General features: G+C 43.7%; 1 protein-coding gene across 1 annotated transcript; it reads left to right on the top strand.

Annotated features, from left to right (window-relative positions):
• Positions 1–1888: 1888 nt before the first annotated feature.
• Positions 1889–24826, top strand: LOC309565700 (protein C19orf12 homolog). The gene is made up of 3 exons (XM_082270673.1): positions 1889–2013; positions 10441–10608; positions 24403–24826. Exons 1-3 carry the CDS (start codon positions 1989–1991, stop codon positions 24666–24668), a joined length of 459 nt encoding a protein of 152 aa, XP_082126799.1. The 5' UTR covers positions 1889–1988; the 3' UTR covers positions 24669–24826.
• The last annotated feature ends 855 nt before the right edge of the window (positions 24827–25681 follow it).

Raw genomic sequence — 25681 nt, 5'->3', positions numbered from 1 at the left:
TTGTTGCTCCTCCTGGTAGGAGGATGAGTCATCTGCCTTTTAAATAGCATGGATGGAGCCAGGTCAAGAGAGACTGCCTGGAGCCAGAGAAAAAGAGGGAGAACAGTAAGGGGGTTGTGCGCCCTCCCCCCATTTTGGGGGCGGGGATGGGCGATGACTGTAGGGCTTAAGCCCAGGAATGGTATTTAGGTAGAAAAATTTAAAGTATGTCTTGTGAGTACTACAATACTCTCTTCCTCCTTCCAGCAGCTGCCATTGTGTTCAAAACAAGCTACTATTGCATTTTTTTGGAATGTCAGTATCACCTTTGGACTGGGATACATTGTTATTTTTATAACAAGTAAAAAGGTTAATTGTTCATCAAAAAGCCTCTGTGTGATGTTCTCTTAGAAGACGTATAGAGTGCTTCCCCACACTTCTCCCAAATGTCCAGATGGGAGCGAGATCTGACATCCTTTATCGATTCTGAAGATTGGAGCAAAGCCTGGTCTAGTATAGTGAAGTGCTCCTTTAATAATGTTACATTGGAGGCTGTATAGGTCCTCCTCTGCTGGTACTGGATCTCAGCCTGCATAGCAAACTCAATCCTATCATATAGTGATAGATGCTTTCGATGTTGTGGTCAGCACAGAGAGGAGATCCATATTTGGTGGTCCTGCCCCCCCCCCCCCTTTCCCCTTGTGGGATTCTAGTCTAGGATCTTCAGACTTTTGTTCACACTTTTCCAAATACCAAGGATGCTAAGTTGGCGCTCCTTCATTGCCCAGTCCCAGGTCTCTTCTCGTACTGCCAGAAACTGGCCACATACCTGTTTATTGCCACCACCTCTTCAAACCCACTACAGCCAGGGCATGGAATAAAAACAATGTTCCGTTTGCGGAGGTGAAGAACATGCTGACAACCCTAATGGTCAATGAAAAGAAGATGACCAGCATCCTTCATGACTCCCACTCCAAGTTTCTCAAGGTGTGGGCCCCATAGTGGTCTATTGCTCCTCCCACTCTGCACCTGACCAGTCTGGATATTCCTGGGTAACCTCACCGGCTCTCTGTTCTGCGGACACTTTCCCTACCTATTCTCCTTCCCTCTGTTCTCTTTTCTCTGCTCTACCGGCTCACTTTTCGTCTCCCCCCCCCCCCCACACCCCTTTTTTTTGTTTCCCTTTCTTACACATTGGTTTGGCTTGTCCATGCCTTCTGCCCCCCTCCCCAATCCCCGGGTCCCAGGACTCAGATACCCAGTGTTGACCTCTGGCTCACACCGGAAGGTCGTTGTTGTCTAATAGTCTTATACCTTTATTGTATCTCTAATATTGCCATTGCAATTTTTCATGTGCCTTATTGCTTGTATTCTCTGCATGGGAATTCCATTGTGTTGTTCTTTCTGATTTTAAAAACGATTGTACCAAAAGAAGTAGAGAGTGAAGTCAAGAGTCAACAGTTGTTATGTACTGGTGCAATCCCAGTTGGCTCAGAAGCAGGTGGTGGTTGGGGAAAGGAATGCACCCTCTTGATGGTGATAGTGGGCGCCACCTCATGGAACACACTTCAGGTGACCGGGGCTCCCAGTGTATCACAGGCCTCAGGTCCTTGGTAGAACTTCATCACAATCACAGGGCCCTATGTAGGATGTGCTTTGGATTGTCAAATGTTAATGATTTGAAGACTAGGAGGATGTGGAAAAAGGACTAAGATTTGCATCTGTGCATGTGAACTACTCAGGCTGTGCAGAAACAATGCTGAGAGTAGTCAGGGGGCTGTGTGTGTGTAGGTGGGGCCTATTAGTAAGTATTGGCTACCTGCAAGGACCTTGGCAGCCTGCCTACATGGTACTGTGCCTAGTTTCGTTTCTCTTTTTCTTGTATAACTTAACTATTTGTGACTCCCCCTCCATCTCCAAACCCAGTTGTGCTTATGTCTCCATCTACTGCTCCAGACCTGATTTGGTGGTGACTTCACATTGACGGGCTTTCTAAAACCACAGGTGACATGGACTGGAACCTTTCCTATCCAGGTAATGTGTAACTCTCATTTTTCTATCTGGTAATTGGCATATCTAATAATACTCTGTATAGAAATATATAAATTGTTAATTTATATTTTATTACCCAGTCCCTGACACTTGTTAGGACCTCTGCATTTTATTTCTGCCCATGTCCTAGCCCAGGAGATTTTCCCTTATTTCCTTTTCCAGGGACACAGTGGAGTTGATTTACTACAACTGGAGAGTGCAAAATCTGGTGTAGCTGTGGATGGCAGCCAATCAGCTGCTAAAAGCATCTTATTCAACTAATCTTTGACAGAAAAAAAAGGAACTGACTGGTTTATATGCAGAGCTTAAAGCCTCGTTCACACGCAACGAATTTCCGCCGACCGGTCGTCCGTCTTTTGTCCAGAGTGGTGTCTGTTGGTTGGAATGTCCTCTAGACTGCACACAAATTTTCCCGTACGACAGAATTCTACTTCAGAAGTGATGTCATGTGTTGGATTGCTTTCTATGTGTTCTTTCATCTCTGAGCATGCCCAGTCTTGCTCATAAGATTTTTCCCCATCGAAATCTGTACTAATGAGACGAAAATCGGACGTGTTTTGACGGTCGACAAAAATTATATAGCCTGCACACCAAGATTTTTTCGGCCGAAAAGTCGGAGTCGGTTGTCGGAAGCACCATACTAACAAGCCGAAAATCGGCAGATCGGTCGTCGGACAAAATTTCCCGGCCGAATTTCTACTCGTGTGTACGGGGCTTTAGTAAATCAACCCTAGTAGGTCAAATAAAATTGAAGAGCCCACCTTTGACTTTCCCCGAGTTCCCTGTTGGAGATTTCCCTTTGACTTCTATAAAATGTTAGATTTCTCCTCACTGTCCAACCCAGTCACCAAAGAAGAAAGTGAGACACAACCTTCCCAGTGAGGTCATAGACAGCAATAAAAACCTTACAAAGGTTTGAACCCTTCCTGACGGCACTGAAAATCAGAACCAAAGCTTTTTGGCTGGATTATATATTTTGTTTTGTGTTTTATTGACAGAAGAGAATGTGAGATATTTTAATGTCTAATGTATCTTTTTTTCCAACTATATTAGAGAAAGATGTCCCCTTGTATTGCCGTGATTATTCTTCTGATTACTGTGATTACTCTGATGACTTTCCAGGTAATGTGTAGCTCTTGTCACACTATAATTGGCATACCTTTTTATTCCTGTATGTTATTATTTTCTGTTTTCATAGATATGTTCAAAACTCTGCCACTTAAAGTGTTACTAAACCCAGGAGCCTGCAGTCACTATATCTGGTCTCCCCAGGACCTTGCATTCACTATATCTGCTCTCCCCAGGAGCCTGCATTCACTATATCTGATCTCCCCAGGAGCCTGCATTCACTATATCTGATCTCCCCAGGAGCCTGCATTCACTATATCTGGTCTCCCCAGGAGCCTGCATTCACTATATATGGTCTCCCCAAGAGCCTGCATTCACTATATCTGGTCTCCCCAAGAGCCTGCATTCACTATATCTGGTCTCCCCAAGAGCCTGCATTCACTATATCTGATCTCCCCAGGAGCCTGCATTCACTATATCTGGTCTCCCCAGGAGCCTGCATTCACTATATATGGTCTCCCCAAGAGCCTGCATTCACTATATCTGATCTCCCCAGGAGCCTGCATTCACTATATCTGGTCTCCCCAGGAGCCTGCATTCACTATATATGGTCTCCCCAAGAGCCTGCATTCACTATATCTGGTCTCCCCAGGAGCCTGCATTCACTATATATGGTCTCCCCAAGAGCCTGCATTCACTATATCTGGTCTCCCCAAGAGCCTGCATTCACTATATCTGGTCTCCCCAAGAGCCTGCATTCACTATATCTGGTCTCCCCAAGAGCCTGCAGTCACTATATCTGGTCTCCCCAAGAGCCTGCATTCACTATATCTGATCTCCCCAGGAGCCTGCATTCACTATATCTGGTCTCCCCAGGAGCCTGCATTCACTATATATGGTCTCCCCAAGAGCCTGCATTCACTATATCTGGTCTCCCCAGGAGCCTGCATTCACTATATATGGTCTCCCCAAGAGCCTGCATTCACTATATCTGGTCTCCCCAAGAGCCTGCATTCACTATATCTGGTCTCCCCAAGAGCCTGCATTCACTATATCTGGTCTCCCCAAGAGCCTGCAGTCACTATATCTGGTCTCTCACAGTACACAGAACACGGAAATGCAATTATTGTAGTAAAATAAACTGCTAAATATGTTTTCTCATCAGCAGTATATAGCAGGGTTATGACTTCTATCAGTGTCCGACCGAGCACTGGTAGGTCCACCAGCTCTTCTCATACTTTACACTTTGTCATGTTCAGCTGGAAGACAGCCACCACCAGGGGCAAACAGGCAACTTTCGGTACAAACCAGAGGCCCATGGTGCAGTGACTCGGCCCCCCTCCCACTCTCCCTCTTCCCATCCTCTTCCTGACCCCCTATTCCAAGCTGAAGCCCTGCTCCAGATACTCTCTACTTACCGGCTGAATCCTGGTTTCTGACCTGGCCAGCAGGGGGCGGTTGGGGGCTGCAGTGGGGCATGGAACTGGCCTCTTCTCAGACACAGTTTACACCATCCATGCTGGGGAGGGAGGTCTGTGCTCTGTCCTTGTCTTCAACCCACACTTAGTAGGTCAGTGGTGGGGAATTTTTACTTCTCTTCACCAGGAGTCCTTTAGGCATGTCTGTGGCAGAAGCATTGCAGCCTTTTTATGGGGCATCAGAGTGGCCCAGGGGGCAATTTCTCCCCCGTCCCCTGGCCACCACCTTTCATACCATGGTTCTAGGCCAGGTCCTGTTCTGCAGTGGACTCTAAGAAAGGGGCCCCAACTGCCTGGCAGGGTGCATCACATGCCAGCAAACCCTACCCATGGAACCTCCATCATCGGCCACCACCGCTACCTCCCCTGAGTTGACTGCTCTTTCTTCCCATTGTTATTTTTTTTTTACCCTTCATCATCCAGAGGGTTAACTTAATCACTTCCGGACCACCCACCACATATATACTGCGGCAGGGCAGCTCGGCTGCGCAAAATCATATACATGTACATGTACGTGATTTTGTGCATGGGTTTTCAGGGGTGCGCACAATGGTCGCCGGGACCCCGCGATCGTTCGGCGGAATGACAGAACGGCGGACTGCCTATGCAAGTGAGGCAGACCGCTGTTCTGTCAGAGAGCAAAAGAGAGAGCTTGTGTTTCAGCTAGGCTGAAACACAAATCTCTTTTTTCTTCCAGTGCATCCATTCCTACCACAGTTAGAAAGCACTCCGTAGGAGTACACTTAACCCCTTGATCACCCCTAGTGTTAACCCCCTCCCTGCCAGTGCCATTTATACAGTAACTGCATTTTTTTTTAGCTCTGATCACTGTGCTGGTGTCACTGGTCCCCAAAAAGTGTCACTTAGTGTCAGATTTGTCCGCTGCAATGTCGCAGTCCCACTAAAAATCGCTGATCCCCACCATTATTACTAAAAACTATAAAAAAAAAATAAAAAGTCCATGAATGTATCCCATAACTTGTAGACGCTATAACTTTTGCGCAAACCAATCAATATACACTTATTAGGATTTTTTTTTTTACCAAAAATACATATTGGCTTGAATTGATGAAAAATTTAATTTTCTTTTACATTTTTTTATTGGGAATGTTTTATAGCAGAAAGTAAATAATAGAGAAATAAGATAATCAGCGCACGTTTGTATCCTTCTCTAATTGACTAAATCCGATATTCTATATACAAAATATATGTACGTGCTAATGTAAAAAAATATAAAAACAGCGTATAAAGACTGTGTATACAAATTGGGATCTATATTCCCATAAACATGGTGATAAGGCCTGTGTAAAAAATATATATGAAAAATATCCTACATAAAAAAGTGCTATGTGCCAAATATACTCTCTCCATGGATATATTGTTCCCAGGGTATTTACAAGGTAAGGATGAAAAAACGAGAGAAGGAAGAATGCCAAATAGTGTAATTTCGTTAAATATTTCAGTAGTTTATTAAAACATAAATGTATTATAAATGAAATAAATAAAGTGCGGTGTACTTATTCTGGTGTGTTCCTGAAAACAACATAGGAACACATCACAGAACCCCTGTGATAGGTGAATCAATTAACCACTTTACCACCGGAGGATTTTGCTGTCTTACGTCCAGGCCACTTTTTGCGATTCGGCGCTGTGCGACTTTAACTGACAATTGCGCGGTCGTGCGACGCTGTACCCAAACGAAATTTACGTCCTTTTTTTCCCACAAACAGAGATTTCTTTTGGTGGTATTTGATCACCTGTGCGATTTTTACTTTTTGCGCTATAAACAAAAAAATTGCGTTTATTTTGAAAAAATAACAATATTTTTTAAATTTTTTTATATGAAATCCCCCCCCCTCCCCCAAAAATGTAAAAATCAAAATTTTTTTACATTTTTGGCCAATTTGTTTTCTGCTACCTATGTTTGGTAAAAAAAATCACAGTAAGCGTATTTTGATTGGTTTGCGCAAAAGTTATTGCGTTTACTAACTAAGGGAAAGATTTCTGTCATTTTTGGTGTTTTTTTTTAACGCGTAATGGCGGCGATCTGCGATTTTTTTTGCGGGACTGCAACATTGCGGCGGACAGATCGGACCCCTAACTGACACTTTTGGGGTTACCAGTGACATTACTGCAGTAATCAGTGCTATACATATGCACTGTTACTGTAAAAATACACTGGCAGGGAAGGGGTTAATTTTTATTGGAGAGGGAGGGGTTAATGTATGCCTGGTGCTTACTAACGTGTGGGGGGGGGAGGTGACTGAGTGACACAGGGACAGATCGGATGTTCAGCTATGCTGAACACTCCAATCTGTCACTCCCTGTCACTTAGGAGATCCGCCCGCTCTGTTTACACAAGCAGACAGATCTCCAAACTAGATTCACCGACGATCGAGGAAGAGCGGCGGCGATCGCCGCCGCTCCTCCCCTGGCCCGACTGACTGACTGAACACAGCGGGAGCGAGCCTCCAGTGGCGCGCGCGCGCCGCCCACAAGGGGCGGAGTCCAGCGACGTAGGTCTACGTCGCTGGACGATAACGAGCCACATTGCTGCAGTAGCAGCAATGTGAGCGGAGGCAAGTTGGTTAAAAAGATTGATACTTATAATAAAGAAATATGTGTAATAAATTGCAAAAAAATTAATTCATGTCAACAAAATATATAAAAATATATACAATGTATACTCCAAACACAATTAAATGTTTAAAGAATCAGCAATAAATGTATTATACGCCAAGTATAAAGATACCTAACATGTCATGCTTTAAAATTGTGCATGCTTGCGCCAAACTTTGGTACCTCCAATCTCCATAGGCGACACTTTAAAAACTTTTACAGGTTACCAGTTTAGAGTTATAGAGGATATCTAGTGCTAGAATTATTTCTCTCGCTCTAACACTGCAATGCCTCACATGTGGTGCAAACAATGTTTATATATACGGGCACGACCTACATATGCGTTCGCTTCTGCGTGCGAGCATGAGGGGACGGGGGTGCTTTAACCACTTGCCGACCAGTCACTGGGACTGTACTGCGGCAAAGTGGCTCGATTCCATCCAGCGACGTAGACCTACGTCGCTGGACTCCTCCCCCTGTAGGCGGCGCTCGCATGCCGCCGGAGGCGCGCGCCCGCTGTTTTCAGTCACAGCGGGAGTCGGGCCAGGGGAGGAGCGGCGGAGATCGCCGCTGCTCTTCCCCAATCGTCGGGGAATCGAGTTTGGAGATCCGCCCGCTTGTGTAAACAGAGCGGGCGGATCTCCTAAGTGACAGACAGTGACAGATTGCAGGGTTTAGCATAGCTGAACCTGCGATCTGTCCCTGTGTCACTCAGTCACCTCCCCCCACACACGTCAGTAAGCACCAGGCATACATTAACCCCCTCCCTCTCCAATAAAATTAACCCCTTCCCTTCCAGTGTAATTTTTACAGTAACAGTGCATATTTATAGCACTGATTACTGTAGAAATGTCACTGGTGCCCCCAAAAGTGTCAAAAATGTCAGTCAAGGGTCCAATCTGCCCGCCGCAATGTCGCAGTCCCGCAAAAAAAAAATCGCAGATCGCCGCCATTACTCGTTAAAAAAAAAACACCAAAAATGACAGAAATCTTTCCCTTAGTTATTAAACGCAATAACTTTTGCGCAAACCAATCAAAATACGCTTATTGTGATTTTTTTTTACCAAACATAGGTAGCAGAAAACAAATTGGCCAAAAATTTTAAAAAAATTTGATTTTTACATTTTTTGGGGGGGGGGAATTTCATATAAAAAAAAATGTTAAAAATATTGTTATTTTTTCAAAATAAACGCTCTTTTTTTGTTTATAGCGCAAAAAGTAAAAATCGCACAGGTGATCAAATACCACCAAAAGAAAGCTCTGTTTGTGGGAAAAAAAGGACATCAATTTAGTTTGGGTACGGCGTCGCACAACCGCGCAATTGTCAGTTAAAGTCGCACAGCGCCAAATCGCAAAAAGTGGCCTGGACGTAAGGCAGCAAAATCCTCCGGTGGTAAAGTGGTTAAAAAAAATGTTTTTTTTACACTGCCCCTTTATTTATTTTTTTATTACTTTTATTCCTAGTAAAAGAAATGTAAACATCCCTTGTAATAGGAATAAAGCATGACAGGTCCTCTTTATGGAGACGTCTGGAGTCAATAGGACCCCAGATATCTTCTTTGCCCTGGAAAGCCTGAAAAAAAAAAACATTAATCTCTGCTTTCCAGGGAAAAAAACTGGCAGAGCCGGAAGTGACATCATGACGTCGCTCCCGGCCTCCTAGGGTCATAGAGATGGCTGGGGAACATCCGGTCCATGGCCAGCTCCATGGTAAACTGGTGCCGCTGACGGATCATATCTCTGGTTTCCTAATCACATGGGGGAGCCCAAAGAGGCGGCATCCACTTTAAATAAAATTTCCAAACCAATCACAGTCCAACACCTTCCACCCAAAATAGAATTCATAGTACAAAAAGGAAGTTAATCTTTTTTATTATTTTTATAGTCATTATACACACAATTTATCACTCTACACACAATTTATACACATCTCTGTTGCAGTGTAGCTAATACAAGTTCTAATCTATACACTTTAACCATATCTTTTACACATCATTCAATCGAATACTATGTATAGTTCTACTTATTTACCGCAACATCCTATTTCACTTCTCCTCCAACCAATACTACCACAACAGAGCATAATATCATATTAACCACTTAAGCCCCGGAAGATTTTACCCCCTTCCTGACCAGGGGGTTTTTTGTGATTTTTTACTGCGTGACTTTAACGGACAATTGCACGGCCATGCGATGATGTACCTAAACGAATTTGATGTCCTTTTTTTCCCCACAAACAGAGCTTTCTTTTGGTGGTATTTGATCACCTGTGCGATTTTTTGATCATGCGCTATAAACAAAAAAAGAGCGTGAATTTTGCAAAAATAACAATATTTTCAAATTTTTTTATATGAAATTCCCCAAAAAAATGTAAAAATCTAAATTTTTTAACATTTTCGGCCAATTTGTTTTATGCTACATATGTTTGGTAAAAAAAATCACAAAAAGCGTATTTTGATTGGTTTGCGCAAAAGTTATTGCGTTTACTAATAAAGGGAAAGATTTTTGTCATTTTTGGTGTTTTTTTTTTTTAACGAATAATGGCAGCGATCTGCGATTTTTTTTTTGCGGGACTGCGACATTGCGGCGGACAGATCAGACCCTTGACTGACATTTTTGACACTTTTGGGGGTACCAGTGACATTTCTGCAGTAATCAGTGCTATACACTGTAAAAATGACACTGGCAGTGAAGGGGTTAACTGTATTGGAGAGGGAGGGGTTAAGTGTGTCCTAGGGGCGTGCTTCTAACTGTGATTGGACATGGCTACTGGTGTAGGAACAGAGATCAACGGTCCTACATAGTAGAACCGTCTGATCTCCATTTTTACACAGGGGAGAATGACAGACGGCATTGTTTACATTAGCCGCCTGCCTTTCTCCCGCTCTACCGACGATCGTAGTGTGACCGGCAGACATCGGGTCCGCCGGTCACACGCACGGACTCCTTAGTGAATGAGCCGGGGCGGGGGCGCGCGCCCGCCCGCTATTGGCTCACAAGCCGGTGACAGGCTAGTGACGTATATATACGTCACTTTGCCTGGCCGGGGCTGACCGCCGCAGTATATGTAATTGCGGCGGTCGGCAAGCGGTTAAAATTAATAATATCCTCATTCCATAAGGGTAAAATAGAACAGACAGAAGAAAAAAAATTCCATTTATATTCCATTCAATTGTTTTAGTTTTGTCAATGTTTTAAGTTTTCATTTTTTTTTTCTATTTTTCTGGATTTCTTTCTGTCCTAGTGAGAAGAAGTTTATCAGCCAGCCAAGATATGCGGTGCCTCCTGTTGCACATTTCATCGCAAAGGAAAATGAGAGCTGCCAGGAAACACGCTACCGGACGCAATCTAATGACGGGGACTTTTGCCGTGGTGGGGGGCATCTTGGGAGGACCACCGGGAGTAATGGCCGGTAATACGTTACTTTTAAAATTCTTACATGGTTGTTCTGCAGATTGGGATATTCATCTATATGTATGCAGTGGAGGAAAAATACTGAAACCGCAGAAAAAAGTATTGAGCATTTTCTTTCATTTTAATTATTAGCTTTTGTTTCTTTAAAAAGTTCCCCTGCTCTTTATTTTTACCATATTCCTGCCGTTACAGCTCAACTCCGGCCTTCCCTTCAGTCTTGCATATGTTGTACCGGCTCCTCTCCTGGACTGAAATGCTTACTTTGATTTCACTGCACACTGTGAGTGTCTCACAAACGCATTTGTGCATAATAAAAGTCAAACAGAGCCTGCCTCTTTTCCTGGTAGAGGGATGTTCAGCATCATCTAGTTCAGGGGTAATAAATTAAAATTCAAAGGGGTCCAATCTGTAAAATTTTCTTCCAGCCGAGGTCCGAATTAATCGCCAGAAATCACAATCTTGTATTTACATCAGTTTCCCCAGTCCCCCTCTTCTTCACAGTTTTCCCTTGACAGTTCTGTGCTCTGCCCCTCATCACATCAAACAGTAGTGTCCCCTGCCCCCCCCTTCACACAGACCCCCCCTGTAGTGTCCTCTGCCCTCACCTTCACATCCCCCCACAGCAATGTCCTCTGCCCCCATTTAACCTCCCCCTCTCAACTCTGCCCCCATTCACATTTCAGCCCCCCTCAGCTCTACCCACATTAACATTGCAGCCCCCCTCAGCTCTGCTCCAACCCCCCATTTACATTGCAGCATCCCTCACCTATGCTCACCCCCATTCACATTGCAGCCCCCCTCAGCTCTGCTCCCCAATTCACATTGCAGCCCCCCTCAGCTCTGACCCCCCATTCACATTGCAGCCCCCCTCAGCTCTGCCCCCCATTCACATTGCAGCCCACCTCAGCTCTGCCCCCCCATTCACATTGCAGCCCCCCTAAGCTCCAACCCCATTCACATTGCAGCCCTCCTCAGCTCTGCCCCCATTCACATTGCAGGCCCCCTAAGCTCCACCCCCATTCAAATTGCAGCCCCCTTCAGCTCTGCCCCCATGCACATTGCAGCCCCTCCACCCATTCACATTGCAGCCACCCTCAGCTCTGCCTCCCTCCATTCACATTGCAGCCACCCTCAGCTCTGCCTCCCTCCATTCACATTGCAGCCACCCTCAGCTCTTTCACCATTCACATTGCAGCCCCCCTCATCTCTGCCCCCCCCATTGTTAATGCAGCTTCCCTCAGCTCTGCCCCCCAATTGTTATTGCAGCCCCCCTCATCTCTGCCCCCCATTGTTATTGCAGCTTCCCTCAGCTCTCCTTCCCCCATTCACATTGCAGCCCCTCAGTTCCGCCCCCCCATTCACATTCCAGCCCCCCTCAGCTCAGCTCCCCCCATTCACATTGCATCCTCCCTTAGCTCCACCCCTTATTCACATTTCAGACCCCCTCAGCTCTGCTTCTCCCATTCACATTGAAGCCCCCCTTAACTCTGCTCCCCATTCAGATTGCAGCCCCCTTCAGCTCTGCCCCAATTCACATTGCAGCCCCCCTAAGCTCTGCTCCCCCCATTCACATTGCAGCCCCCCTTAGCTCTGCTCCCCCTATTCACATTGCAGCCCCCCTAAGCTCTGCTCCCCCCATTCACATTGCAGCCCCCCTTAGCTCTGCTCCCCCTATTCACATTACAGACCCCCACAGCTGTGTCCCCCAATTCACAGTGATGCCCCCCCCCCAGCCCCTATAGCTCTGTTCTCCATTACAGACCCCCACTAAATCTGTCCCCCCATTTACTATGTAGCCTCCTCAGCTCTGCCCCTTCACTCTATCCTTTCGCAGGTACACAAAGTGGAGACCAGGAGGCAGGGCAACTTTAGGCAGCGGGAGACACAGCAGCTTGGGATGGAGGGCAGGATGCCAGAGTTAACTTTTCAAGTGTCCCAGAAGGTGATTGGTTGCTAAGACCGCCCTTCATCCTAACATCCAATCAGCTGCTTTTTATTTTTTATGTCCGCGGTGGTGCAAAAACCTACAACGAAAAAACCCGTTCGTGAACAAAATGTGCATGTGAACACACACTAAAAAGTGCACTTAAGGATGTGCTTTTAGTCAACCCCCCGAAGGGGTAGGACTTCTACCCTGATCCCCCGGGGCGCAAGGCTCCTGACAGGGACAAAGGGTTTACAAAGGCGGACCCCGTTCTTCTGGGCAGCCAAAGCCGCGCCCGAATACTTGGTCGAGGGGCTCTCTCGAAGAGAGACCCCCCCCCCAGAGGCAGGGGAGGAAGGAACCTTGGTCTATGTACAACCCCTATTGCAAAAAAAAGGTTTGGATGCCGAATACAATCTACATAAAAACAGAATGCAGAAATTTGCAAATCTCATAAACTCATTTTTTATTCACAATAGAAAACTGAAGACATATCAAGTGTTTAAAATGAGAAAATTAACAATTTTAAAAAACAAATAAGGTAATTTGGTAATTAATGGCAGCAACATGTCTCAAGAAATGTGGGGTGGTGCCATGTGTAGCACGGTGTACCAACACTCTGTAAACATCTGCGAAGTGAGGAGACCAGTTAATGGAGTATTGGGAGAGGAATATTGTCCCATTCTTGCCTGATAGAATTCTAACTGCTCTATAGACCTGAGTATTCTTTGTTGTATTTTTCGTTTCAGGATGTGCCAAATATTTTAAATTGGTGAAAGGTCTGGACTGCAGGCAGGCAAGATAAGCCCCCGGACTCTTCTACTATGAAGCCATGCAGTTGTCATAGATGCAGTATTCTCCTGCTGAAACATGCAAGGCCTTCCCTGAAAAGGACGCCATCTGAATGGGAGCATATGCTGCTCTAAAACCTAGATATATCTTTCAGCATTGATGGTGCCTTTCCAGATCTGCAAACTGCCCATTCCATACACACTAATGCCCTCCTCCCCCCATACCATTAGATACGCCGACTTTTGAACTAAACACTTTCAACAAGCCAGAAGGTCCCTCTCCTCTTTAGTCCAGACAACGCCAAAAAGGTCAAATTTCGATTCTTCCGACCACAGATCAGTTTTCCACTTTGCAACAGTCCATTTTAAATGAGCTTTACCCAGAGAAGCCGGTGATGTTTCTGGATGATGTGCAGACATGGCTTTTCCTTTGCATGATAGAGCTTTACTGTGTATTTTTGGTTGGCACAGGGGAACTGTGTTCACAGACAGTGATTTTTAGATGTATTCCTGAGCCCATGCAGTAGAATCATGACTGTTGTTAACCACTTTAGCCCTGGAGGATTTGGCTGCTCAATGACCAGGCCCTATTTTGCGATTCGGAACTGCGTGATTTTAACGGACAATTGCGCGGTCGTACGATGCTGTACCCAAACGAAATTGACGTCCTTTTTTTCCCACACATAGAGTTTTCTTTTGGTGGTATTTGATCACCTGTGAGATTTTTATTTTTTGCGCTATAAACAAAAAAAGAGCGACAATTTTGAAAAAAATAACAATATTTTTCCACATTATTTTATATGAAATTCTCAAAAAAAAAATTTAAAAATCAAAATTTTTTAACATTTTAGGCCAATTTGTTTTCTGCTACATATTTTTGGTAAAAAAATCACAATAAGCGTATTTTGATTGGTTTGTGCAAAAGTTATTGCTTTTACTAACTATGGGAAAGATTCATGTCATTTTTATTGTTTTTTTTCTTTTTTTACTAGTAATGGCGGCGATCTGCAATTTTTTTTTTGCGGGACTGCAACAATATTTTTCACAATCTGCTATATAACATTCCCCAAAAAAAAAAAAAATCAAATGTTTTTATCCTTTTAGGCCAATTTGTTTTCTGCTACATATTTTTGGTAAAAAAAAAAATCGCAGTAAGCCTATTTTGATTGGTTTGCGCAAAACGTATTGCGTCTACAAACTAGAGGACTGATTTATGTCATTTTTATTTATTTATTTTTTTTACTAGTGATGGCAGCGATCAGCGATTTCTAGCAGGACTGCGACATTGCGGCGGACAGATCGGACCCCTAACTGACATTTTTGACAGTTTTGGGGAAACCAGTGACATTACTACAGTATATTAAAAAAGAATAGCGCACACATGCAAAAGAAATGACTATCAAATATGGAGACAATCCATAAATAAAAATGGGTATTTAGTCCCACCATATGGCCATATCGTGCTCAAGCCCACCACTGCGTCAAAGTACCCCATTTTTATTTATGGATTGTCTCCATATTTGATAGTCATTTCTTTTGCATGTGTGCGCTATTCTTTTTTAATATACATGTTGCTTGGTCCATAGCTGCACTGGCTTTAGATATACATGTTCAGGGTTTGCTCCCCCAATTTTTTGCTTGTTTATTATGTATTCGGTCTGACCAGACTTCTGAGGTTGAGCATCCCACCCCCCACACACACCTGTACTCTATCAGAGTCCACTTTCAAGTAGATATAGGAGGAGTCCTTTGTAGTGCATTAGCACATCTATCCTAGCAAGGAGTGTTGTCTCCAAGGGTTAGAGAGGCTGGATTCACCCCTTTTTCATGGATAGTGTAGGACCCACTGATAATGGGGTACTTTGACGCAGTGGTGGGCTTGAGCACGATATGGCCATATGGTGGGACTAAACCCCCATTTTTATTTATGGATTGTCTCCATATTTGATAGTCATTTCTTTTGCATGTGTGCGCTATTCTTTTTTAATATACATGTTGCTTGGTCCATAGCTGCACTGGCTTTAGATATACATGTTCAGGGTTTGCTCCCCCATTTTTTTCTTGTACATTATTACAGTAATCAGTGCACTGTTACTGTAATAATGGCACTGGGAGGGAAGAGGTTACCCTGGGGGTGATCAAAGGGTTAAGTGTGAGCCTAGGGGAGTGTTTTCTAACTGTATGGGGGATGGGCTTGTGAAATGATCATAGAGACCTGTGATCCTATATAGGAAGATCACAGGCGCTCTGTGATAATTTCAGAGAGAAGTACAGTTGGTTGTGTTTACAACTCCTCTCTCAGCGGGGAGCGATTGCGGGTGCTCGGCGGCAATCGCAGGCCGCCTGTCCCATGGATCAGCATCCCCGCTGCCTAGTTGGGCCGAAAGCTCAGAGAGAAGGACGGTCAGCTGTTGTAAACACAGCTGACCGTTCTTCACTCTGAAATGATCACAGAGCGCCTGTGATCCTTGTATATAGGATCACAGGTCTCTATGCACACTCGCCCCCCAGCACCACGCGCGTGACCGACATAGGGCTACGTCATTTTGCGCAGCCGAGTGAACCTGCCGCAGTAAATCTGCGTTGAGCGGTCGGCAAGTGGTTAACGGAAGTTTATTTGTTGGATGTATATGGGGGGGTTTTCGACTAAATATGTGCCAGTGGAGGGTGTCATCCTTGTTAAAAGTATATAGCACAAAAGAGTAAATGGTAGGACTTTAAATACCCCTCCAGTGATCAAGCAGATACATTCATATATAGAAAAATACAACATTTTATTTATGACAATAAAATGTCTAAAAACACAAATCAAATGTCGTATTATACCAACAAACATTGTCCACTGCAAATATTCATGGCTATTGGTCGAAATAGAGAGCTTAGGCCGACGCATTTCACCGCTGCCTTCGGACCTATATTCTAAAGACAAAGGAAACATACAGTATGTATTAGTGATCGACCGATATCAGTATATAGTTGCCGATACTAATATTTTGGACATTGAATGTCGATATCGGCCGATATTTTCGTACATTTAAAAAAAAAACATTTTTTTTTAGTTTTATCACTTGACAGGTACTCTTGTGGAGGGATCTGGGGGTCTAAAAGACCCCAAACCCCTCTGCACTTAAAAGCATTCCAGTCAAGTTTGGCTGTTTTGAATGCTGTCATTTTTTTTAATCTGACGCTGAGTACCCGGAAGTGATGTCATGACATCACTTCCAGGTTTTTACATGGAGACCCGATCAGACCCGAGTGTGGCTTTGATCGGGTCTTCGGCGGCCGTGCAGGCTGGTTGCCCGGGTCTCCCGGTGGGACAGGAGACCCGGGCAAACTGTGGAAGGCGGCGGGAGGAGGGGGACGTCCCCTCCCGCTCCTTGTAATGACAGCCGAGCTATGGACGCCGGCACCGGGGTGATTCCTCTAGCTGCAGGCATCACTCCGGTACAAGCACTTTCCGAAATATCGGCAGTATCGGTCACCTCAGGGGCCGATTCCGATATATTGGGGAAAGTGCGTATCGGCCCTCAATATATCGGCTTTGCCAATAATCGGTCGATCCCTAGTATGTATAATTTGCAAATAATCAAGAAACATGTTTTTAATAATCAGTGAGTTAGAAAAGTACATAATATCTCTCCCCAAAGAGAAGCTTGGGGTGCAGAGGAAAGGTGAACAATATATATATATACTGTAAATATTCTACCTTTTTCTGTAATGATTTCATACATGTATAATATATTTTTCAACTGCCAAATTGTATGCTACCAGTAGTGACACTGACCCTAGCCAAATGCAGAGTAGAGCTCTACAGAGGATGTATAATTATTTATTTATTACATTTTATACATCCTCTGTAGAGCTCTACTCTGGGGATGACCACTCTCCCTCAGGCCGGCAAGACCTTTACCAACACCACATGCTTTCCCACTATCATATCTCCGTATACAATTTGGCAGGTAAAAAATATATACTATACATGTATGAAATCATTCCAGAAAAAGGAATGATTTTACAGGTGGAGGTCACTGCAATTTTTTTACCTACTCATCTTTTCTGACTGTTTTTCACTAGTTTTGCATTTGGCTAGGGTCAGTGTCTCTATTAGTAGCATGAGGCAACAAATGTACCCTTTGGAGGTTGCATAGGCAGTTCAACTCCTCCAGGATGGCACATCAATACGTCATTGCCAGAAGGTTTGTTGTGTCTCCCAGCACAGTCTCAGGAGCATGGAGGAGATTCCAGGAGACAGGCAGTTAGGAGAGTTGGACAGAGCCGTTAGAAGGTCCTTAACCCATCAGAAGGACCGGTATCTGCTCCTTTGTGCAAGGAGGAACAGGATGAGCACTGCCAGAACCCTACAAAATGACCTCCAGCAGACCACTGGTGTGAATGTCTCTGACCAAACAATCAGATATAGGCTTCAAGAGCGTGGCCTGAGGGCCCAACGTCCTCTAGTGGGCCCTGTGCTCACTGCCCGGCACTGTGGAGCTTGATTGGCATTTTACATTTAACACCAGAATTGGCAGGTCCGCCACTGGTGCCCTGTGCTTTTCACAGATGAGAGCAGGTTCACCCTGAGCACATGTGACAGACGTGGAAGGGTTTGTAGATGCCGTGGAGAATGTTATGCTGCCTGTACCATTGTTCAGCATGACCGGTTTGGTAGTTGGTCAGTGATGGTCTGGGGAGGCATATCCATGGAGGGACGCACAGACCTCTACAGGCTAGACAATGATACCCTGACTTGGTATCAGGATGAACTCCTTGTACCCATTGTCAGACCCTATGCTGATGCAGTGGGTCCTGGGTTCCAATGCCCGCCCTCATTATAGGAGTATGCAGCCAGTTCCTGGAGAATGAAGGAATTGATACCATTGAATGGCCCCCAAGCTCACCTGACCTAAATCCAATAGAACATCTCTGGAACAATATGTTTTTCGATCCATCCGACGCCACCTGTTCAGGAGCTCAGTGATGTCCTGGTCCAGATCTGGGAGGAAATACCCCAGGACACCATCCATCATCTCATTAGGAGCATGCCTCAACATTGTCAGGCATGCATATAAGCAGGTGAGGGCCATACAAACTACTGAGGACCCCTCTGAGTTGCTGCAATGAAATTTCAGCAAAATGGACTAGCCTGCTGCCTCATTTTTTTTTCACTTTGATTTTTGGGGTGTCTTTGAATTCAGCCCTCTGTAGGGTGATAATTTTCATTTCCATCAAACGATGTGGCATCCTTTCCTTCCTAACACATTACCCAGTCCATACCAGTATAGATCCTAACACATTACCCAGTCCATACCATCCTCACACATTACCCAGTCCATACCAGTATAGATCCTAACACATTACCCAGTCCATACCAGTATAGATCCTAACACATTACCCAGTCCATATCAGTATAGATCCTAACACATTACTCAGTCCATACCAGTATAGATCCTAACACATTACCCAGTCCATACCAGTATAGATCCTAACACATTACCCAGTCCATACCAGTATAGATCCTAACACATTACCCAGTCCATACCAGTATAGATCCTAACACATTACCCAGTCCATACCAGTATAGATCCTAACACATTACCCAGTCCATACCAGTATAGATCCTAACACATTACCCAGTCCATACCAGTATAGATATCCAGCATGAGATTTTTCCCCATTGAGATCTGATGTGTTTTCAAAGTGTTCCTCTCATTTTTTTGAGCAGTGTATTACGAATGCATCCAAAGTAACCAATGCCAATCATAACAAATGATCCGATAAATTAAAAAAAAACAAAAAAAACGAAAGGAAAGGAAAACATATTTTTCGGTAGTGCACAAGTATACTCAGAGGGGGACCCAGCACTCTATTAGCCATTTTCTCCACAAATGGGCTTTTTTAATAATATTTTTATCTAGAGCAGAGTTGCTTTAACCACTTCTGGACCAGAAGGTTTTTACCCCCTTAATGGCCAGGCCATTTTTTGCAATACAGTACTGCCTAACTTTAATTGACAATTGCGCGGTTGTGCAACGCTGTGCCCAAATAAAACTGATGTATTTTTCTACTACAAATAGAGCTTTCTTTTGGCGCTATTTGATCACCTCTGCGGCTTTTATTTTTTGCGCTAAAAACAGAAAAAGAGCGACAATTTTGAAAAAAAAACAATATTTTTTACTTTCTGCTATAAAACACAGCCAATAAAAACATGTAAAAAAATCTAACTTTTTCATCAGTTTAGGCCAATATGTTTTCTGCCACATATTTTCGGCAAACAAAATCCCAATAAGTGTATATTGATTGGTTTGTGCAAAAGTTATAGCGTCTACAAACTATGGGATTTTTTTTTGGAATTTTTTTTTTTTGGAATTTATTTTTGGAATTTTTTTTTCTTTTTTACTAGTAATGGCAGAGATCATCGATTTTTAGCAGGACTGCGACATTGCGGCGGACAATTTGGACATCGAACTGACACTTTTTGGGGATCAGTGACACTAATACAGTGATCAGTGCTAAAAAAAAGGCACTAATGACACAGCCAGGGAAGGGGTTAAGATAAGGGGCGATCAAAGGGTTTAAGTGTGTCCTTAGGGGGTGATTACTAACTTTGGGGGGGAAGACAGAGATCCGGGTTCCTGCTTAGCAGGAACACAAGATCACCATCTTGTCCCCTTGCCGAATGGTGATCTGCCTTGTTTACGTTCTGCCTCTCCCGGGGATGACCGCAGGTGGCCAGCGGACATCGGGTTCGCCGGACCCGCTGATTGACATCACTGCTAGCCAATCACGGCGCGATCGCTCCTCCAGCAGGGGGATGGCGCCATACAGGTACGTAGTTTCACGCAATAGCGCCACACTGCTGCAGTAAATACAAGGCGGCCAGGTGGCAAGTGGTTAATTTTACCCACTTTTGTACCGCCCACTGTCTATATACGTCATTACTTTGACATTTAATACCGTGGTTATGGAAACAGCTAGCTGCCATAACCCCAGTGTTTAGATTTACATAAGTGGTTCTGGCGGCGGATTCGCCACAGGATCACTTTTATGGGCAGAGGGAGAAGTACCCCCCCCCCTTCTGATCCAATCCTGTTGAGTGATGGGCAGGAAGTCAAGTGGGGGCAAGATGGCCCCCAATCCACTCTATGCCTTTGGAGGCCTGGAGCGAAGTCTGACGCCACTTCCACCCAACGGCCTTAAAGGGCTAATTTTTTTATTAGTAAATGTAAAATTTAAATTTTTTTTTTTTTTTTTTTGCTTTTAAGTGTAAATTTGAGATCTAGGGTCTCGCAATAAAGAGGACCTGTCATGCTTATTTCTATTACAAGGGATGTATATATTCCTTATAATGGGAATAAAAGTCATCGAAAACATTTTTTTAAAGGGACAGAGTAAAAATAAAAAGTAAAATAAATAAGAAAAAAATTAAAAAACAATAAATTAAAAGGCCAAGTACCTCCGAGCTTGCGCGCAGAAGCAAACGCATACGTACGTTGCGCCCACATATGTAAATGGTGTTCAAAATACACATGTGAGGTTTCGCCGAGATCGTTAGAGTGAGAACAATAATTCTAGCACTAGACCTCCTCTGTAACTCTAAACAGGTAACCTGTGAAAAATCTCCATAGGCGACGCTAATTTTCAAGTACTGTTGTTTGGCAACATTCCACGAGCGTGCGTAATTTTGAAGCATGACATGTTAGGTATCTATTTACTCGGCGTAACATCATCTTTTATATTATACAAATTGGGCTAAATTTACTGTTTTTTTTTGTCGTGAAAGTGTATTCTTTTCCCAAAAAATTGCGTTTAAAATACCGATGCACAAATACTGTGTGACATAAAATATTGCAACGGCCGCCATTTTATTCTCTAAGGTCTCTGCTACAAAAAAATAAATAAATAAATATATATATATATATACTGTGTGTGTGTGTGTGTGTGTGTGTGTGTGTGTGTGTGTGTGTGTATGTATATATATATATTACAGTGCCTTGCGAAAGTATTCGCCCCCCTTCAACTTTTCGATCTTTTGCCACATTTCAGGCTTCAAACATAAAGATATAAAACTGTAATTTTTTGTGAAGAATCAACAACAAGTGCGACACAATCATGAAGTGGAACAAAATTTATTGGATATTTCAAACCCTTTTAACAAATAAAAAACTGAAAAATTGGGCGTGCAAAATTATTCAGCCCCCTTAAGTTAATACTTTGTAGCGGCACCTTTTGCTGCGATTACAGCTGTAAGTCACTTGGGGTATGTCTCTATCAGTTTTGCACATCGAGAGACTGAAATTTTTGCCCATTCCTCCTTGCAAAACAGCTCGAGCTCAGTGAGGTTGGATGGAGAGCGTTTGTGAACAGCAGTTTTCAGTTCTTTCCACAGATTCTCGATTGGATTAAGGTCTGGACTTTGACTTGGCCATTCTAACACCTGGATATGTTTATATGTGAATCATTCCATTGTAGATTTTGCTTTATGTTTTGGATCATTGTCTTGTTGGAAGACAAATCTCCGTCCCAGTCTCAGGTCTTTTGCAGACTCCATCAGGTTTTCTTCCAGAATGGTCCTGTATTTGGCTCCATCCATCTTCCCATCCATTTTAGCCATCTTCCCTGTCCCTGCTGAAGAAAAGCAGGCCCAAACCATGATGCTGCCACCACCATGTTTGACAGAGGGGATGGTGTGTTCAGGGTGATGAGCTGTGTTGCTTTTTCGCCAAACATAACGTTTTGCATTGTTGCCAAAAAGTTTGATTTTGGTTTCATCTGACCAGAGCACCTTCTTCCACATGTTTGGTGTCTCCCAGGTGGCTTGTGGCAAACTTTAAACGACACTTTTTATGGATATCTTTAAGAAATGGCTTTCTTCTTGCCACTCTTCCATAAAGGGCAGATTTGTGCAGTATATGACTGATTGTTGTCCTATGGACAGAGTCTCCCACCTCAGCTGTAGATCTCTGCAGTTCATCCAGAGTGATCATGGGCCTCTTGGCTGCATCTCTGATCAGTCTTCTCCTTGTATGAGCTGAAAGTTTAGAGGGACGGCCAGGTCTTCCTAGATTTGCAGTGATCTGATACTCCTTCCATTTCAATATTATCGCTTGCACAGTGCTCCTTGGGATGTTTAAAGCTTGGGAAATCTTTTTGTATCCAAATCCGGCTTTAAACTTCTCCACAACAGTATTTTAGACCTGCCTGGTGTGTTCCTTGTTCTTCATGATGCTCTCTGCGCTTTAAACGGACCTCTGAGACTATCACAGTGCAGGTGCATTTATACGGAGACTTGATTACACACAGGTGGATTCTATTTATCGTCATTAGTCATTTAGGTCAACATTGGATCATTCAGAGATCCTCACTGAACTTCTGGAGAGAGTTTGCTGCACTGAAAGTAAAGGGGCTGAATAATTTTGCACGCCCAATTTTTCAGTTTTTTATTTGTTAACAAAGTTTGAAATATCCAATAAATTTCGTTCCACTTCATGATTGTGTCCCACTTGTTGATTCTTCACAAAAAAATTACAGTTTTATAGCTTTATGTTTGAAGCCTAAAATGTGGCAAAAGGTTGAAAAGTTCAAGGGGGGCCGAATACTTTCGCAAGGCACTGTGTATATATATATATATATATATATATATACTGTATATATACAGTACAGACCAAAAGTTTGGACACACCTTCTCATTCAAAGAGTTTTCTTTAATTTCATGACTATGAAAATTGTAGATTCACACTGAAGGCATCAAATCTATGAATTAACACATGTGGAATTATATACATAACAAAAAAGTGTGAAACAACTGAAAATGTCATATTCTAGGTTCTTCAAAGTAGCCACCTTTTGCTTTGATTACTGCTTTGCACACTCTTGGCATTCTCTTGATGAGCTTCAATAGGTAGTCACCTGAAATGGTCTTCCAACAGTCTTGAAGGAGTTCCCAGAGATGCTTAGCACTTGTTGGCCCTTTTGCCTTCACTCTGCAGTCCAGCTCACCCCAAACCATCTGGATTGGGTTCAGGTCCGGTGACTGGAGGCCAGGTCATCTGGCGCAGCACCCCATCACTCTCCTTCTTGGTCAAATAGCCCTTACACAGCCTGGAGGTGTGTTTGGGGTCATTGTCCTGTTGAAAAATAAATGATGGTCCAACTAAACGCAAACTGGATGGAATAGCATGCCGCTGCAAGATGCTGTGGTAGCCATGCTGGTTCAGTATGCCTTCAATTTTGAATAAATCCCCAACAGTGTCACCAGCATAGCACCCCCACACCATCACACCTCCTCCTCCATGCTTCACGGTGGGAACCAGGCATGTAGAGTCCATCCGTTCACCTTTTCTGCGTCGCACAAAGACACGGTGGTTGGAACCAAAGATCTCAAATTTGGACTCATCCGACCAAAGCACAGATTTCCACTGGTCTAATGTCCATTCCTTGTGTTCTTTAGCCCAAACAAGTCTCTTCTGCCACTCTTTTTCCTGTACTTAGCTGCTTTTTTCTTGCCATAATACAAATTCTAACCAGGGCCGTCTTTATTCTTGATTGGACCCTGGGCAAGAATTTTCTTGGGCCCTCTTGAATCCACTTATCAACTATTTGGGGGCTCAAGGGGCAGCTGCTTTGGGCCCCACAACAATGACTAGACCCGGGGGCAGCTGCCCCTTTTGCCCTGTGTTAAAGACAGCCCTGATTCTAACAGTCTATTCAGTAGGACTATCAGCTGTGTATCCACCTGACTTCTGCACAACACAACTGATGGTCCCAATCCCATTTATAAGGCAAGAAATCACACTTATTAAACCTGACAGGGCACACCTGTGAAGTGAAAACCATTTCAGGTGACTACCTCTTGAAGTGTGACTCTAAAATTTTCATAGTCATCAAAATAAAGAAAACTCTTTGCATGAGAAGGTGTGTCCAAACTTTTGGTCTGTACTATATATATATATATATATATAATGTTTGGTGGTGCTAACAAAAAATACTAATTTAAACTTGTAAACAACAAATTTTAGGAAAAGGCCTGGTCCTTGACTTTAACAGCTAAAATTACCATCTGTGTGTTTTATGCCTGTAGGAGGAATTGCAGGAAGAATATTGGGCTCCTGGATGAGCAGGGGTACGTTTAAACCCATCTCCGAGATCCTAGTGGAGCTTCCCCCCGACAAGTGGAAGAAGCTGTGCGATAAAGTCTACCCCATCATCAGCCACCTGGCCTGGACCAGTGCTTCCAATCTCATCCAACTTGTCGCAGGAAATCCCTCTGTGCAAGACAAGGTGGTGGAATCGATTTTCAGCTTCGTAACCATAGAGCTGAATTCAGAGACTAAATATGAAGGCTAGAGAGGATCATCGCCATTCATGTAACTTCAACAATGAGCTCATTGTGATGGTTACCTTTTCATTGGGCAGAGCATCTGAAATGTTTAAATAACATCATATTTAATTATCATTCTAATAAATCATCAAATATTGTTCTAAATATATTGTCAACTCGTTGTCCCCTTCCATCCATTTTTTTTTTTTTTAAACTACTTTCGTGTGACTTTTGATACAAATTTGGTCCAGAGAATGAAACGTCGTACCAAAAGTTGCTCCAAAGTCGCACTGAAAATTGCGCGACTATGGAAACACGCTAATGTGAATGGAGCCTAAGGCAGACAGAGACAAACAACCTCCTGTCCTCAAATATGATGCTCAGGATCCAATAGACCAGGGATCTCCAAACTACGGTCCTCCAGCTGTTGCGGAACTACACGTCCCATGAGGCATTGTAAAACTCAGACATTCACATACACTACCATTCAAAAGTTTGAGGTCACCCAGACAATTTCATGTTTTTCATGAAAACTCACACTTTTATTCATCAAATGAGTTGGAAAGGGAATTGAAAACATAGTCAAGACATTGATGAGGTTAGAAATAATGATTTTTATTTGAAATAATTATTTTGTCCTTTAAACCTTGCTTTCATCAAAGAATTCTCCATTTGCAGCAATTACAGCCTTGCAGACCTTTGGCATTCTAGCTGTCAATTTGTTGAGGTAATCTGAAGAAATTTCACCCCACGCTTCCTGAAGCACCTCCCACAAGTTGGATTGGCTTGATGGGCACTTCTTTACGTACCATACGGTCAAGCTGCTCCCACAACAGCTCAATAGGGTTTAGATCTGGTGACTGCGCTGGCCACTCCATTACAGACAGAATACCAGCTGACTGCTTCTTCCCTAAATAGTTCTTGCATAGTTTGGAGGTGTGCGCTGGGTCATTGTCCTATTGTAGGCGGAAATTGGCTCCAATCAAGTGCTGTCCACAGGGTATGGCATGGCGTTGCAATATGGAGTGATCGCCTTCCT

This window comes from Pelophylax lessonae (genome assembly GCF_965119305.1).
Source record: "Pelophylax lessonae genome assembly, chromosome: 10".
NCBI lineage: Eukaryota > Metazoa > Chordata > Amphibia > Anura > Ranidae > Pelophylax > Pelophylax lessonae.
The sequence above is the reverse complement of the archived record's forward strand: the minus strand, read 5'-3'. Positions and strand labels throughout refer to the sequence as shown.